The following is a 17,751-nucleotide window of genomic DNA, read 5'->3' as shown; positions in this document are numbered from 1 at the left end:
CAGCGGCAGCCTGAGGAGCGGCCGCCATCTTGTCCCCGCGGTGCGGGCGGCGCTATTGGCCCGTTCAATTCCCGCCGGCCAATCAGAGAGGCGGAGCGCGGCGGGGATTTCAAACGGCGCGGCCGCTCCCAGTCCGGCCGGACATGGCGGCGCGGCTCCCCCCGCAGCTCCACAGCAGCCGCAGGTCCGACCCCACGTACCGAGGTAAGGATGGGGTCGGAATGGGTCCGATTTCCTGCCTCCCTGTGTGAGGAAGGAGCTCGAAAGCGATGGAGAAGCTCAGGGGTTGCGTTGCCTGTCAGGAGTTCGTTGGTTGCGTTTTGTGCGGCCTCGTGACAGCTCTCTTGTTCGCTTGCTGTTTAGTTTTTAACTCAATGAAGTGCTTGATTCCTTGCCTTAAAAGATTAATATCGAGGGCTCAAAGGCGATATTCAAGCGATTTCTACTAACTCGACTTCCGTAAGGTGGAAATATCTCCGTGTTGAGGGAATGCAGGGATGGGGGTAACCTGAGAGAGGCCTTTCAGTATCTAAAGGGGACAGGCTCTTTAGCAGGGTCTCCTGTGACGGGACAAGGGGAAATGATTTCAAGGAGGAGATATTCAGATTGTATATAGGTAAGAAGGTGCTTTGTGTGTGTTTCTTTGTTTGCAATAAGGGCAGTGAGGCAGTGGCACAGGTTGTTTAGAGAAATGGTGGATGCCCATCACTAGGGATATCTGAGGCCAAGCTGGACCAGGCTCTGAGCAACCTCATCTAATTGCAGATGGCCCTGTTCATTGCTGGGAAGTTGTATTACATAACCTTTAAGGGTTCCTTCCAACTCAAACATTTCTATGACTTGATGAACAGCTGATTTAGTAGTCAGCGCAGAATAACAGCCATAGTGTAAAGCTATATTCAACTGCCCCTTGTAGCTGGACTTCCTTAAGAAATGAGATGTTTGTGAGCACTGTGTATGTTTGGTGGCCCTGCCAGGCAGAGGGGTTGGAACTTCATGATCCTTGAGGTCCCTTCCAAACCTGGTCATTTTGTGATTAAAGAACTGTTTAGCAGGGTCTTGTTGCTTTCCTAACTATATTTCTTAGAGGCGAAATATGGCGTTACTAGTTTAGCTGAATGTAACAATGTAATGTATTTTTTAAACCCCTTAGAACAGAGAAGACAAAAAGTCGAAGAATATCTATCAAGAAAAAAGACCTTTTCTGGCATGCCCATCCATGACAATGAGGCATCAATCAGGTACTGTTATTTCCTGCTGTCATTTATATTCCTTTTGGAAATGGGCTGTTAGGGAGGTGGGCTACTTTAACTGTACTAGTGACCCTATTCCCTATTGTCGTGTTTGATCTACTTTACTTTTCCTTGTTTTCTGCTTCTTTGGCTACTCCCCTCTTCCCCATTTCTCTGTCCTGGAGGCAGAGTTCATTGTTTCAGTGTGAGTTCAACTTGTAGATTGCTGCCTGCATTGTCTTTTTGTGCTGTGTTTAAGATGATCTTTATTTTTAATACAGTAGCAGAACTAGGAAAGCAACTAGCAATAAACTGCAAGATAAAACAAAGCTGTCAGCATCTCCAAAGCCAGAAATGGTAAGTCCTTGACAGCCAAATACTAATAGCAAATACTAATACTAGCCAAATACTAATGCTAATAATAGCCTAATACTAATGCTGTGACTACAGCGTTCTGCTCACTGAAGTCAGAGTACCTGAAATGTAACTTCCAGAGTATAAGAATTTTGCAGGTGCGAAGGCACATCTAGTTAAGATTTTATTTGATGATTGCTTAATGTCTGGCTTACTTTCAGTCTTCAGAGATGCTATTTAAAATCTTATTGAGATCTCCTGACAGAATAGAGAATTCCTCTAGTGTGCTTGTTTGTCTTTAAACTAACCTACAGCTGAGTGTTGTGATGCTGGTAGACTTAATGTAATCAGAATAGGATGCTGAATATATAGGAACTAGATGCACTTCTCATAACCTCTGAGCTGTGATTATGGTAAGAATGTGAAGGCAAGAGTTTTGGGGAGTAGTAGGGGACAATGTCTTATAAAACAAGGTCTATTTCTATCTACAAGTCATTAATAACAAACGTTCTTTCTATTTTGGTAGCACATCCTAATGGCCTCATTAAAGACTTCTCTCACTACCTCCATTCATTGGTAAAAGGAGGAACTGTGCTGCCATTAAGTGATAGGTTATTCAAGTTGTGATTGGCTTTTGACTGCGTGCAGTCAGAAAGCAGTTCTGTAGATCTCTAATTGGAAAGGAATGAAAAGCTGACAGTGGCTTTTAAAAGGATTTCTTTCTGTAGGGAGAGTCTAATCCTCCCTCCTACTCCCAAGGTTAAACTTAATCGTTATTTGATTCCTAGATATGAGTTCTGGAATAATAGTTGACTAATATTCTACTTGGCGTGTGTATATGTATTCTACTTCTGTACCCACTATCTTTAAATTGGCATTTATTGTTAATTGATTCCCTTAAATATGGAAAAGCCTTTAGAAAACTTAAACAGCCTGCAACGTGAATGTACGTCTAACATCTTCATGGAAATGCTTCTGATTTCAGGAAGATAAGGAGAACGCCAATGAGCTTTCATGGGACCAATCGAGCAGAACATCAGAAGAAAATATCATTTTAAAATCTTCTACGGTCACTCTGGCATCGGAGATGGATCCTGAAGTTTGTGCTTCAGTGAATAAAGGCAATGAAATCAAGTCTGAGCGTGTGTTACTCAGCAAGTCCTTGCAAGTAAAAACGATAAAGGAGAAACAACTGACAGCAGAAAAACACAGTTCAAATGTCAGCCTACCAAGGAAACCGGTGCTTGGTACGTATCGTGGCAGAGTCATCCAATCCAAGATCAACTCCTTCCGAAAAGCACCAAAGAGTGAGGGGGAGAAGAGTTCTGTGTCAGATGAGAAGCTTCTTACTTCTGCCACCAAACCAGCAGTGAAATCTTTGTCCAGAGGCAGCTGCAATGTAGTTCTGAAGACTGTCAAAGTCACAAATTATCCTAATTCTGCGAAACCTAATTGTGTCCTGCCACTACAGAGCAAACAGTCTGCCAAGCCTGCTATTAACTCTCAGTCCAGCCTCAATAAACAGCCATCGACATCTGCTGTAGTACCAAGAAAATTAACAGTCCAAAAAACGATTGGGAAGAGGGGACCTCAGCAACCAAGGGGTGCTTCTATGAATTCTGACCATGGAACACTAGGAGTCAAGAAATGTGAGGACCTTTGTAAAGATGGAAAACCAGAAGCTCCAGCAAAACGATTTTCTGTTTTTCCCAGTGGCAAAGTAGGACAGGATTATAAAGCTAACAACATCAAGAAATCTCTTTTTCCAAGAGAATCGGCAGAGGAGAGAAGGTAATTGAGCAAGTCACTGTGCCGTAGCTTGATCTTGTGAGGCATCTATATATTCTTTCTGTGAATATCTTACTTGATGTAGTCCCTTCTGTAGAAGAACTGGATTGTTTGAAATAGATTAAAACTGTGGGTTCAATAGTGAGAAATCAGGATTCAGCCTAGTTGCAAAGCTCTTCAGGCTTGTGCCTGTGCACTTATAAACATAAACATTGTTTGCCCTCATTTTTTATCAGGCTGGGTGACGTGAGAGTTTTAAGCATTGCAGTTACTCCTGTAAATGAACTGCGTGTGAATGCTGGTGCTTTACAAAACAAAGACATGTTTATGGACTGAATCATAGAATTACCTGGGTTGGAAAAGACCTTGAAGATCATCAAGTCCAACCGCAGCCTAACCAGAACCCGAACTCTAACAACCCTACACTAAATCATATCCCTGAGCACCACATCCAAACGGCTCTTAAACACATCCAGGGATGGCGATTCAACCACCTCCCTGGGGAGACTATTCCAGTACTTAACTACCCTTTCTGTAAAGAAGTCTTCCTAATATCCAACCTAAGCTTGCCCTGGCGCAACTTGAGACCAAGAAGAATTGGCAGCTGAGCTGTGTGCCTATTAGGCCTAGAAGGAGAGGACTATGTGGATAGTCTTCACAGAATGTGTTTGTGCCTTACTACGATTAATGTCAGTTGATTGTAAAATAAACCATAAAGTCTGATTCATTACAGCTAATAATGTTCTTCCATACAGAGTTCGCCTGGCTGAATGGAGGGCGTCTAGAGGAAAAGTGATGAAGAGGCCACCTACATCTGTGCTTTTGGGAACACAGCCTAAGAATGAAGAACAAGAACTTGCTTATACTGGTGGTTCCTTAAATCACGAATTAAATAGTGAAAAAGTCAACAAGACTCTCACAGAATGTCTGCAGTTAGCTGAGCAGGTACTTAGTCTCTTGCCTACAATTTCTACTCATAGAGCCCTACAGCATGGGAGTATTGTGGGTGTAGTGGACCTGTGAATCAGATGCAAGGGGTTAATTGCTCCTGAAGTTAAGCGATATCATTGGCTTTTGCTGACAGATGGAGAAGTTAGTTGTTGCTCAACCTTACTAATCACAGAATCACAGAATGACCCGGGTTGGAAGGGACCTCAAGGATCATGTAGTTCCAACCCGCCCTGCCTGGCAGGGCCACCAAACATACACCTTTACACAGAACTTTACTTGCAGAACTACACAGTATAATTAGGCGATAATGGTAAAATCATAAAGTAGAAGAGCTATTAAGTAGCCATCTAAAACGTGTTTGCATTTGTGGAAACGTGCCTGGATTTCTGGAAGCATTTATAAAGTAATTCCATGTCTATCTATGGGCCATGCAGTTTTGTACGTAAGAGGAATAGCATAATTGGTTTTCATTTGGAAGAACAGGTGAATGGGAATGAGCTCACCTCATAGTTCAGTCCTGCAAATATTTGCTATCTCCAACTTCCAGGGCTACAAAACAACAACAACAAGCACTTGGCTTTTGGGGTCAGAAATAGCTGAAATGTGGTGCTGCAGGATGTTCACTGCACTTGAACTGTTTTTTTTGCTTCAACTTTAGGGATGTCAAGGTAACAAAGCACGTGCCATGTTGGAAGAACTGATAGGGAGTATTCCTGGGGCTAAAAAGCTTGCGAAATATTGGATCTGCTGGATGCGTCTTGAACAGATGGGCCCCCCTGAGAAGCTTGTGGCTGGCTATGAGGAGGCTATTTTGGCAGGAGCAATGGTGAGCAACTTGTCTTGAAGCTTGAGATTAAAAAGCATGTGAGTGTGGTGTGTGTATTTAAAAGGAACAACTAAAAAATGCAGCTGCTTGTGATTTTAATACACACTTCTGTGACAGAAGGGCCATTGGACTTGTTTAAGAACTTGGACTTAGTTTGCTCTGTAATTGCTGTAAATACCTTTCTGCTATCAAGAAGTAAGGTTTAGACTCATCGTAGCACCATATGATGTTCTGCCATGAAGAAATAAAGGATTAAAGCTTCTAGTATTAGTAGAAATCCAAATAGAACCCAGTTTTACAGTACTGATGGAGTCAATTCCTTTGCTTTAATACCAGCAGGGTTTTAGGTCATCAAATACAGCTCTAGTGCACTAAATACAGAAAATGCAAGTTTCATACTTCAGACTTTGTCTGAAAAGCATCAAATAAAGGATTAAGAGCATGTGCGCTGTATGTTATGAACCACTTTCCCTATAACTTTATACTAAATAAGTTGAAATCAAATATGATTATGGAATTGTTTTTCTAAAACCAAGTTTGAAATCTTTTTTCTAGCCTAGAGATGAACTGCGGCGCATGCTAATAGATGCTATCAGAAACACTGAGAACTTGGTTAAGTCTGAGGATGGTAAGTACGAGTGTTTCATGTTAGTTCAATGTCTGGCTTAACAAGCAGCACAGATTGTTTAAAACATTTGTGCCTATATTAAATTATTTCATGTAGATTTCTCTTGATTGGTACTTAATTTGAAAACAACTTTGTCTAAAGTAACACTTTAGTAACAAGTTAGTGGAGAAACTCTTGTGTTCAAACTATTTAAACTCTTGAGTCAATGCAGTCCAGCTTTTTTAGCCTGAGATTCAAATGGCTAACAGTTCTTTTTATTTACTAAGTCAGTTGCCTCTTTAACATGTAAGCTGCTTCAACAGCAGATGTTCAGTGTTGGTTGGAAATACTCCAGTTTTTGAAGCAAGGTAGCCATATAAATTCCTGTTTGATATAACAGCCCAGTAAGTATTTGATCTCAGAAACTGACTGAAATATTCTATTCAGAGTTGCTGCACTTGGGAAGGAAGGGAATGATTTCTCAGGATGTACTCAGCCTGAGTTTTCTTGAAGGTGACTAAACTGATTGTATCATGAATGGTGTGGTGAGCAGAACTAGGGAAGTCATCCTGCCCCTGTACTTGGCATTGGTGAGGCCTCACCTTGAATACTGTGTTCAGTTTTGGGCAACTTGGTAACTTAAATTGTTGTGGCTCAGATTCAGTTTTGTAGCTTTCATTCTTGTGCCAAACTAAGATTTCAGAGATTCCTAAAAACATAAACTACTCTGTAATTGTAACTAATCGCAGCTGTACTTTCTTTCCTTTTTCATTCTTAGGGGGAGCTGTGATGGAAACTCATTTAAGTGAGGTAGTGGAAATCAGCAAAGAACTCAATTCATCTGTTGAGCAGGTTCATGAGGCCTTCAAGGATCTTAATGTGGATGATCAGAAAGCAGAGAATGATGACAAGAAGGAAGAGACTGGCAATGAAATGGTCAAAAAAGAACCAGATCTAGTCTTTAAACCAGAAGAGATCTTGCCAAAGAAGAATAAAAAGCACAAAAATAGAGAACGTAGAAAGAAAGGGAAATGTGAAAGAAAAGAGCAGAGTGAAGATAAGGTAAAAGATACAGCTCAAACAGTTAACTCTCCTGAGAAGAATAATGACACAGGTTCTTTAATGAGTTGCAATCCATCTACCAACCCCTGTTTGGAAAGGTAAGACAAGTTAACTAACTTTAACTGGATGGATGGGGAAACTTGTCCAGTTTTCTTTGGATATGGGAGTTGAATGGGAATAGTGATAGTTCTGCTTCTGTTTGGTTCTGGAAGGGTAGCTTACCTGTTCCCATGTTAAGTAATTTGTTTTTTTTCCCAAGTGTGAAGATGCACTATGGAGGAGATGATTCTGACCTGAAGATGATAACCCCTTTGCGGTACTCTCTACGCATTCGGGAGAAGATGTACAAGTATTCAGATACTCCTAGAGATTCTCATGTCTCTTCATCTGAGCAGCTGCAGGAATTGGAATCGAAAGCAACTGCACTTATCCATGAACAGAATGACAAACTGGAAGAAGCAAGCGCTGAAGTAGAGGAGTAAAGAGTAGCATTAACACTACATGAGGGGGGAGAAATTGGATCTTTAAGAAAGCTTGAATGTCTTATTCTTCTAATGTATTTTTAGCAGCCTTAGGACAGAAACTATCTATACCTTGTGTGGATAGCCTAGGATGAAATCTGATTTTATTATGCTTTTTTTATACTTGTATCTTCCTGTGGTTTCAAACTCTTGTGGTATATCTAATGGGCTGTTTAGTATTTAACGATATCAGTGTCTTCGTGTTAAATCTGATTGATACTATATACTTAAAGATTAGGCTTAATGCACTTCATGTAACAGCTCAGTGATTGTATTGTTAATATTTACTGTTTTTCTGTTACAATTCCTGTAAATTCTTCAGAATTGCATATTCTAATTCTTTGCTTACAGATCAAAAGTTACTTAGGTGTTCCAATAGGGAAATATCTACTACAGAAACCAGATAGTGAGGTATACGACTAGTTTTAAATGGCAATATCTGTATTTTTATGGGGTATTTAAACAAAACTGAGTACAATCCCTTTAGTTAGCTGATCATGAATAATCTCCCTAACCCACTTTGTCTGTTTCCATTAGTTTGTAATACAGTAGGCTTATTAAATAACAAATCAGCTGAACTGTATTTGTGTCTTATTTACAGCTTTGGGGTTGGAAACTAATTGCAGCTCATGGCTACAGCCTTGGGACTGTATTTCTGAGTGTTATTTTGGCTTATTCTAATTGTGTCTGCTTCTGAAGTGGCTTTAACTCCACTTATTTTTTTAATATTTAAGGTCTTTTTTCCAGTGTTTAATCTTATGACACTAAATGTAATGAAAGCACATAGTGACTTGGATTACAGGGCTCAGGCCTTGGCTTTTGTGCAACATGGAGCAGCAAAATCCCCTCAGCGAAGCCCTTTGTTAACCGGCCCTTGCAATGAGGCCCCGCCCGCCGCCATGGCTGTGCCCTCCCTCACTGCCACAGAGGCCGGGGCGGTTGCCTCCTTCCTTTCCCGCCCCGAAGTGGGTTGTTCTGTGTTTGTGGAGGCGGCCTCGGGGCCTCGGCTATCGCGGTTTGTAAAGAATGGAAGCGTACGAAGTAGTGAAAGTATTGGGAGAGGGATCCTTCGGGAGAGCTCTCCTTGTTCGGCACAAAGCCAGCGACCAGAAGTATGCCATGAAGGAGATTAGGCTTCCTGTGGTAAGTGATGCATGTGCATCTCCTCCCCTTCCACTTATTTTTATATATATAAACAAATATATACAAAAAATCTCAAAATGAGAGGCTCTGGCTTTCTTGAGGTCAAAGCATGTTAATACTTGGGCACTTGGTTTTATACTGAGTTCATGCAGCGCAGCTGTCAGCTGTTCCAAAGGTATTGTGTGCTGATTTGTTGTTGTATAGTTCTGTGCTGTTAAAATAGAAAATCATTAACTGAACCAGCAATATATCCAGGAAGAAGTCTACAAATAGTAATAAACCTTACATTAAATAAGATTTCTAAAGGACTTCTTAAATTAATTTTATTCTGTTATTCTAAAGTGTCATGTGTGAACGTGTGTCATGGGTATGTATGAAGATGTGTTAGAGTGACCTTTATATGATGTACTTACATTTTCAGTCCTCATCTGGTGTAGAGAACTCTAGGAAGGAAGCTATTCTTTTGGCTAAAATGAAGCATCCAAATATTGTTGCCTATAAAGAATCATTTGAAGGTAAATATACAAATTTAAAATATCTGTTATTTAGAATCATAGACTAACAAAGGTTGGGAAAGATCTCCAAGATCATCCAATCTAACTGTCTGCCTATCACCAATATTTCCCACTAAACCATGTTTCTCAGCACATCTAAATGTTTCTTAAACACCTCCAGGGACAGTGACTCCACCACCTCCCTGGGCAGCCCATTCCAACACCTGACCACACCTTCAGAGAAGACATTTTACCTAACATCCCACCTGAACCTCCCCTGCTGCAACTTGAGGCCATTGCTTCTAGTTGTATCGCTGGTTATGTGGGAGAAGAGGCTGACTTTCACCTAGCGACATCCTCCTTTCAGGATGTTATGGAGAGCAGTGAGGTCTCCCCTGAGCATCTTCTTCTCCAGACTGAACAGTCCTGGTTCCCCAGCTACTCCCCATTAGAATTGTGCTCCAGGCCCCTCAGCATCTCTGTTACTTGTCAACATGTTCCAGGGCCTCAATATCATTTCTAGTAATGAGGAGCCCAAAACTGAACACAATAAAGGTGTGTTTTGTTTTGTTTTGTTTTTCAAGTTTAATTGTAAAGTGTAATTTAAAATTGCGTACTCCTATGGCAGGAAAATCATATTTTTAGTGTGCAGTTGGAACTTTATAGTAACACTAACATATCTATTCTGTTCATTAAATTACTAATTATTTATGAATTGCCTGAAATCTAGCTGATGGACACCTGTATATAGTGATGGAGTATTGTGATGATGGAGATCTAATGCAAAAGATTAAACACCAGAGAGGAAAGTTGTTCCCTGAAGACACGGTAAGAAAATATGAATTTTTGAAACAAGGACCTTGGAGTCCTTCTTCACGTAAACTGAAGTACATCAAGAAGTATGTTGTGTCACATAAAATAATTAATAGATATACATATGCCTTAAACTGCATTAAATGGAACAAGATGATAGTAGAATCATTACAGTTGGGAAAGATCACTAAGGTCATCTATTCCAACCATCAACTCATCAACCCATCAAGGGAATAGAAGCATTTCTTGCTTCTTTTGTAATTTCCAGCAGAACAAGTACTGGACTGTAGAAGGAATGAGAAATAAATTGCTGTCTGTATCTGAGAAATGTGTGAACAGTGTGAAGAACACAGACTTGAATGCATAAATGCATGCACTTAAGTAAGAATATAATACAGACCAGTCAATTAAGAGGTACTGCAAATGAAAAGAAAATGAAGTACTGTGCTGAGATAATAGAGATTAGCCATGAGACTAAATAAATTATTATGCAGCAGTTGGACATTTGAAGCAAATGTGATGCATGAACTCCTTTTGTTGTGGAAACTATGAAATTATTTAGGGGAAAGATCAAAGTTCTGTTGTTGTGATTTAAAAGCCGCATCCTGCCACTTATAAGCATCATCTTTGTTAAAACAAAAAGACCAGAATCCTCAGCTCATGTCGTACTTAGACTGTCTAAACATCTCTATGACCATTACTTTGTACATCTAAAATAATACAGTTCATTTGAGAGATGGTGTATTATCTCAGTGCAAGTATTTTTTATCTGCTTATTTGCTATGGAATTGTAATTAGCACACATGTAAAATGACCTGTACTGCCCCCCTGGCTTCATGATTGTTATGTGTTAATGGTTTTTTTTTTTCTAGACACAGCGTTCTTTCTGCCATGTTAAAATATATATACTTGTGTTTGAAAGAATTCAGCCTTTTGTGGAAACTGGAAGCCACTGTGCTGGAGTTACTTATGACTCTCAGGTGTTGGAAGTGCACTTCCTTTTTTTTCAGATCCTTTGCTGGTTTGTGCAGATGTGCCTGGGTGTGAAGCACATTCACGATAAGCGTGTATTGCACAGAGATATCAAATCTAAGGTGAACAGAGCAAATTGGTTTGTTTTTTTTTGTCACATACAACTCTTCTGCATGCAGATGTTCCATTCTGCCTCCTGCTACTCCTACATGCTGTCTTTCACTTGCATGGAACCTCATGGTCTTACACATCATCTTAATATTATTATGCCCTTCATAGCCACACTGGTTATAGCACCAAGTGCTTGTGGCAGACTGAAGATAATTTAGAACAATAGTAGAAGCGTGAGGAAAGGTGGATTGATTAAACAGTTTGTAAATATCTTGCCTCTACTTTTTACTTTCTTACTATTTCTTAGCAGAAAGATAGAAACTCAGAAGTGTACTGTGTAATCAACAACTATATAATCAACAAGTGTACAGAGAAGATAGGCTGGCCTTTAGGGAGTGTATAGGAGGAAAGATTATGTTGGAAAAGAGTAATTGGAAATAAATGGAAAATGCCCTCTGGTGTTGTAAGCTTGAAAGAAAACTCCAAGAGAAGTGATCTCCAGAGAGAGATCCTTCCCCAGTGGCAGTCAGCCTTTAAATGGGGTCTAGGAGAGGTGCAGCCAGACTCCTCCCCTTCTGGTCACACAGCTGCATTGCCTTCACCTGTGCTCCCAGGGCCAACTCATTGCTCACCACAGGTGGTCAGTCAGAGGTTCAGGCTGTGATTCATCAGTTCCCATACTTAGCTTATTTTTCCTAGAAGCATTAGGTTAAGCAAGTAAAAGGAAATACAGAATGTCAGAAGTGACCATCAATGTCTTGTTTTGTATGTACAAACTGCAGAAGCGTTTCCTAAAAATTATTAAGTGTATTAATCTGTTCTTCTTTTGAAATGCAGAACGTCTTTCTCACTCAAAATGGAAAAGTAAAACTGGGAGATTTTGGATCTGCACGACTTCTTGCACAGTATGTGGATATTTCCACTGATCTCAGTGGCGCTGAGATTTATTTTACGATACCTAAGTAGTACAAAGTGTCTCGAAGCATTACACTTCATGTGGATTTTCTCTGTCATTTCAATAGCCCAGTGTCATATGCCTGCACATATGTGGGAACTCCTTACTACGTACCTCCTGAAATATGGGAAAACATGCCATACAACAACAAAAGGTACTCATGTTTTCAGTGATCACAGATAATGATTGACTGACTGACTTGTTATTCTTATCTGACTTTGTAGTTGAACTTGTTTGATTTCAGGAAAGCCCTGAATTGAGAAAGAGGTAATTTCTGGGGCGGGGGGTCTTAGGTGCAAATGCCTGACTTCCTCTTTGTTTAGGTAACTGAAAGTATAGCATCTTCAATCTTAGAAGCTCAAAAACTGACCTCTGTGTTCATTTGTAAGAGTAAATAAGGCTTGTTTTATTTTTTTAAGCTCTTCTTGCCCGTCTTAATGTAGGGATGATGGCTACAGAACTGATGACTCTTAGATTTATTGAACCCAGTTATTCTAATCCTTATGGGGGAACTTCTGTGAGCAACCTGATAGAATGGCATTCACAGCTTCCTCACAGACTTGATATTACTGAGCTGTTTTGTATCCCCTCTCCTAGTTCTGTTCTGCGACCCTACTTGTACCTGAATCTGATTTGCAAAGTGGCTCATTTTCACAGCAGAGAGAAGACATTATAGCACTTAAGATTTTTCTGCTTCTCTCACAAGAGCAGTGTCAAGTTGCATCTTTTGCAGGTGTCAGTTCTTGCTTTCTGTGAAGAAATTGTGATGTTTTCACTGTAGGAGAATGTTCATTGGCCGGGACTAGGGTTCCAGTTCTCAGAGTTAGGGTTGTGCAGCTTAAGACCATGGAGCACAAAGGTGTTGCAGTGCAGAAGGAGATAAATATTGTTGTAGCAAATTGCTTAGAAGACATTCTGGGAATAAAAAGCTGAGTACAATTGTATGACATCCACATTACTTACCTCAAGGTGGGTTAAAATCAACAAGATCATTTCCACTGGAGAGGCTAAGCACATCATATTGACTTTTAGACTTACTTACATTGATTTTAGTTTATTCAATTCAGTTATGTACACATAGTAGATTTCACTTTTACTGGGCTATTTTATTTGCTGTTAAACTGTAATTTCTGTCTCAGCTTCTCTTATCTTTCTCTATGCCTACAGTGATATATGGTCTCTGGGGTGCATCCTGTATGAGCTGTGCACTCTTAGACATCCGGTAAGTTATGGCTGTTCTGACATTAGAACAGTTTTGAAACTGCTTAAAATTAAATCAGCAGTTAGCTGAACTTTGATGCATTCATAGAGAATTACATTTTTGGCCAAAGTGTTTGCTATACTATAGAGAATCTACATAGATGCATGGCACTATTATTATATAATAAAGTTGCTCTTCTATGACATCGATTTATTTAATACTTTACACACTGTGTGCTCTGATGTTCATTTATTTTTAATGCAGTTTCAAGCCAATAGCTGGAAACATCTAATCCTTAAGATATGCAAAGGATCCTACAGTCCACTGCCATCTCACTATTCCTATGAACTCCATTACTTAATAAAACAGATTTTTAAGAGGAATCCAAAGAATCGTCCATCAGCGACTACTATTCTTGCAAGAGGTTGCTTAGCCAAACTTATCGAAAATGGTTTCCCTTCTGAGGTACAGTGTAGTCTTTTTCTCTGGATTTGAGCAGTAATATCTACGTGTCAGACACTAAATAAATTTCTTTTGTTATTTGGTAGGATATTACAGTATGAAATGTAGTGTTGTGTAGGTCCTACGTTAAAAGCTATAAATGTGTTTGTAGACATCCCAGAAAAATGAGTTTTCTGAAGGGTTTTAAGAAGAAAAGTTGAGTATTTGGCATCGTGCTGCCTAAAATAAGGCATTGTTATCTGCAACAATACTTTCGTGCAGTGTCTCTTTCTAACAAATGCCATATACAGTAGCTTGAGAAAGATTAAAATCTTATAGTTCGAGCATTTGTACACACAATTCCAGGTGACAGAAGAATTCAAGCAAGAATTAAAGGAAATGAGGAAATGCAAAGGCACTACAACAAGACCAAAAGGTCAGTGATGTTTTTCTTGATAAGGAATAATTGAAGTGACTAGGAATTGTAGGATCTTAAATACAGCTGTAAAATGTTCAGATTGTGTGCTTGAATCAATTTTTAATTGTTTCAAAGTTTGATATTCCAGAACTTGTAATACAGTAATACACTGTTGGAGTATTTTCCATACATTCCACCATGAAGCTTCATGTTAGAAGGCTTGTAATTGGGCACAGCTGAGTGCTATACACTATTACCTTCCCTCTGTCAGAAATACAGCGCAGTGCTGCAGTAAAAGATTTTAAGTCTTAGACTTGTGCTGGGATTAAGCTTGTTCATCTTCAAATGAGCAAAACTTTTTGCTGTTGTACTTATTTTAAATGTGACTGGGCTTTCTTTCTCAGAACACAGTGAAACAAGCTATTTTTGTTGTTTGGATTTTATCTAATGCATAAATTCAACTACACTGCATGCATTTAATGACACTCAAATTCATACACAACTGCAGCCCAAGCAGTTGTATTTTACTGCAGAAAGGTTCAGAGGATTTTAACATTGAGGGACTTAGTGCTGAGAATGAGATATACAGACTCACACAGGAGTGTAAAGTAATTTTCATCATCATTTCAACATCAGTGGTAATGATGTCATGCTTCTCAAGTACCACTTCACCACAGACGTTTGCCAAAGGCATTAACTCCTGGATCTGTTCCTTAATGTATCAGGTAGCGTTGCAGCTGGTGGAGGCTCAAAGAAGGAAGAAAGTAAGGTAGGTGTTCAGATATAAATAAACTACTTACATTTTGACAGTTCTGTATGAGAAAAAATTATCATTCTGGTAATGCTAAACTATAGGCCAGTCTTCTATGCCTGCTATCACCTGCACTCAAACTGCAGAGTTCAACTGCAGTTTCAGACCTTTGTAACATTTTGATGTTTGCCGCATTTAGTTCAATTCCAAAGCGGGTTTCATTATAGTTATGTTAATAATAATCTCACTTTTCTGAGTTCTAAGATACTGCATAAAATTATGCATTTTCTTTGCTTTAGGGACAGCCTCCTGTAGAAACAACCTGGTTTGGATGTCGTTCTCACTAGGTTTTAGCACCAATGTGAAATCATAAGTGAGGAGCATTAAGCAACAAGTGACCAAGAAATCACTTCTGAGTAGACTGTAGCACAGCCTGTCCCAGCCATATTGAGTATATTTTTTCAAAGCATGTTGCCAGTAGGGCTCAGTTTTTTTCTTTTAATAGACCTGTCAATCTGGAAAGATTAATATTTGGGTCCGACTTGTTCTCTCAGGGAATAGGACTCGTGTCTTTATATCGTGACTGTTTGCAAATGTAAAACAAATCAGAAATTCACAAATGGCATCAAGTAACTACATTCATACTTAGCCTCAAAAACAGTGATTGTCAAGAAAAGAACATGGAGCGTGAATAGTAGTGTAAAAATAGATGCAGTGCAATTGCTGTGGCTTTCATGGTGTCTGTAGTTTAGTTTTCTGATCCTTAGGCCAGCCATCTTGTAAAACTGTAATACTTAACACCATGTTAATATTACTGCTTTGTTTCTTTGTATAGCGAAGATAATGTTTAACACGGTCCTTGTTCTTTTAAAGCCAAGCAAAGGTGAAAGTAGCAGGTATAGCAAGTTGAAAAGTGAGAATACTACTAAAGGTTTGGATGAATGCGCAAGAGAACAAAGGAAAAGTGATGAGGAGGGTAAGTTGTACAGTTATAAGAATTAGGAATGTCCTTCTAACCTAGTGATTTTAAATGATGTTGATCCGGATCTTTAAACAGGTGGAGCCTCAAGCCTGCATCTTCCATATAGGGAACCCCGGTGGCGCAGTGGTTAAAGACACCGCCTTGCACCACTGGGGCCCGGAGTTCAAATCCCCCCTGTGGCGCAAGTGGTAGAAGTGCAGCTCTGCTACACAGAGGCTCGAATTCCGGGGGCTGGACTCGATGATCTCTAAGGTCCCTTCCAACCCGCACGAAACTATGAAACTATGAAACTATGAAACCTATAATCAGGAGGGGAGTAAACTCTTGGAAAGGGCTGATAATAGCAGGACAAGGGGAAAATGGTTTTAAGTTGAAAGAAAGAAGATTTAGGTTGGATGTTAGGGGGAAGTTCTTCACTAGGAGAGTGGTTAGGCCCTGGAACAGGCTGCCCAGGGAGGTTGTGGATGCCCCGTCCTTGGAGGTGTTCAAGACCAGGTTGGATGGGGCCCTGGGCAACCTGATCTAGTAAATGTGTATGTTTGGTGGCCCTGCCAGGCAGGGGGGTTGGAACTACATGATCCTTGAGGTCCCTTCCAACCTGGGCCATTCTGTGTGATTCTGTGATAAATCCATGCCACTGTCTGTTGCTTCCTAATTGTATTGATTTGGCCAAAGTATTTAGAAAGGATTGTTTGAAGACATTTGATATAGAATAAATGGACTCAATGGAGTTATTCTGCACCCTTTTTCTAAGTTGAGAATTGTGCTCATAGAATCAAATATGAAATGCTGAACACTTAGTGCTATTTTGAATGGACAGTAAACAGCGAGATATCTGCTGTTATCTTTTGTTGTTGTAATTACAGCAGAAACTCTGGAAGCCCTCTCAGGAGTTACTGATTTGACACATCTCCACAGGAGACAATGGGAGAAGAGAACATTCAGTACCATAGTGGATGTCCTGGAAAATGCTCCCTTGCTTTCTTCCAGTTTTACATCTGAAGAGAATAAAAGTAAGATTTAATCACATGTGTTTTAATTGAAATGGTATCAGCGCTTCTTCACAGATGTTAAAAACCTAAACTTCACAGGTAATTTTTAAGGTGATGTAAAAATCATTTACAAACGTTCTATTAACAAGCACTTAAGAAATAATTGCAATTAAGAAATAATTGCAGTTGATGTTGCTAATTCAATTTCATCTGAGTAATAGTATTTAATAATGATTTTATACCTAGATGGCTCTGTTACAAACTACAGTGAAAATAAGCCACGTAAGCAGTGGACTAAGGAAACTCCTCGGACCCTGATGAACATCCTCAGTAATGCAGATGTCAGCTTAGCGTTTAAAACATACACAATTTATAAACCAGGTAAACTCCTATGTTTATTAATAGGCCCTGTGTATAGAGATTGAACAGCCTGTTCCGTGCCCACCCCCCTCTGTGGCAGAGCCTTTTCATTATATCCAACCTGAAGTTACTTGTTTATCTCTACATAAAATAGATAAGAGCTTGTACTCGAATCTGCAAAGATCTAGGTGCAAACTAGAAAATTGTATGTACATTATTAATAATTTCATTCTAAAACTTACGATTTTGGCTTATGCTTTCAAAGCTTCTGAAAATATATTCAGAGGTCCACTTTGTGATGAAACCGAAGCATCTGATGAACTAGATGGGGAACATGAAGATATTGACACGGATTTGGAGAGACTCGAGCCTAGATCTGATGAAGACGATACGTATGTCCATATCGCATCCTTGTATTTTTGTTTTGTTTCATTAAAGCAATTAAAAAATATTATATAGCACTTGGAGATGACCTACTCAGGTAGGGATGTACTGCTGCAGTCCATCTGCAAGGCCTTCATATCAACACACATACAGTGTCTTGTTGTGTGAGTTTGATCTCATCAGTGATGAAGATCTGATGAAACTTTGGGTAAATCCCCTACCGATTCCTTAAGCACAGAAATATAACAGGAAATAAGTCTCTGGTGTTGATGTTTTTAACAGAATTTCTCATAGCGATCGTAATTTTAGAAAAAGAAAGAGAAAAAAATACAAAGAAGATAAAGGTTTTATGAAGTTATATTATTTTGCTTTGCGAAATAACATTCTGTAATC

At 39.5% G+C, this 17,751-nt stretch overlaps 2 protein-coding genes across 6 annotated transcripts in view; both read left to right on the top strand.

The window, feature by feature from the left end:
- The first annotated feature begins 133 nt into the window (after positions 1 to 133).
- Positions 134 to 7,919, top strand: CKAP2 (cytoskeleton associated protein 2). Of its 2 annotated transcripts, none has more exons than XM_015851876.2 (9): positions 134 to 204; positions 1,154 to 1,241; positions 1,517 to 1,589; positions 2,572 to 3,377; positions 4,130 to 4,319; positions 4,984 to 5,151; positions 5,707 to 5,779; positions 6,537 to 6,918; positions 7,080 to 7,919. In XM_015851876.2, exons 1-9 carry the CDS (start codon positions 144 to 146, stop codon positions 7,300 to 7,302), a joined length of 2,064 nt encoding a protein of 687 aa, XP_015707362.1. In that variant the 5' UTR covers positions 134 to 143; the 3' UTR covers positions 7,303 to 7,919. The 2 variants fall into 2 exon arrangements, with proteins under 2 accessions (XP_015707362.1, XP_015707361.1); XM_015851875.2 differs by having other exon boundaries at positions 1,514 to 1,589.
- Positions 7,920 to 8,303: 384 nt separating this feature from the next.
- Positions 8,304 to 17,751, top strand: part of LOC107308188 (serine/threonine-protein kinase Nek3) — a 9,618-nt gene continuing 170 nt past the window's right edge. Inside the window, exons 1-14 of one of the 4 annotated variants that reach the window (XM_015851878.3) lie at positions 8,304 to 8,484; positions 8,906 to 8,999; positions 9,709 to 9,806; positions 10,802 to 10,885; positions 11,712 to 11,779; positions 11,897 to 11,983; positions 12,997 to 13,051; positions 13,295 to 13,495; positions 13,838 to 13,907; positions 14,615 to 14,658; positions 15,514 to 15,616; positions 16,489 to 16,635; positions 16,861 to 16,995; positions 17,240 to 17,366. In XM_015851878.3, the coding sequence (XP_015707364.1) occupies positions 8,368 to 8,484; positions 8,906 to 8,999; positions 9,709 to 9,806; positions 10,802 to 10,885; positions 11,712 to 11,779; positions 11,897 to 11,983; positions 12,997 to 13,051; positions 13,295 to 13,495; positions 13,838 to 13,907; positions 14,615 to 14,658; positions 15,514 to 15,616; positions 16,489 to 16,635; positions 16,861 to 16,995; positions 17,240 to 17,366 (1,430 nt within the window). In that variant the 5' untranslated portion in view covers positions 8,304 to 8,367. Of the gene's footprint in view, positions 8,485 to 8,905; positions 9,000 to 9,708; positions 9,807 to 10,663; positions 10,886 to 11,711; positions 11,780 to 11,893; positions 11,984 to 12,996; positions 13,052 to 13,294; positions 13,496 to 13,837; positions 13,908 to 14,614; positions 14,659 to 15,513; positions 15,617 to 16,488; positions 16,636 to 16,860; positions 16,996 to 17,239; positions 17,367 to 17,751 lie in introns of all 4 variants that reach the window. The other 3 variants (XM_085536242.1, XM_015851877.3, XM_085536241.1) reach the window with 3 other exon arrangements.

This window comes from Coturnix japonica, chromosome 1 (assembly GCF_054131305.1).
Source record: "Coturnix japonica strain WE chromosome 1, WE-NBRP24, whole genome shotgun sequence".
Taxonomy (NCBI): domain Eukaryota; kingdom Metazoa; phylum Chordata; class Aves; order Galliformes; family Phasianidae; genus Coturnix; species Coturnix japonica.
The sequence above is the reverse complement of the archived record's forward strand: the minus strand, read 5'-3'. Positions and strand labels throughout refer to the sequence as shown.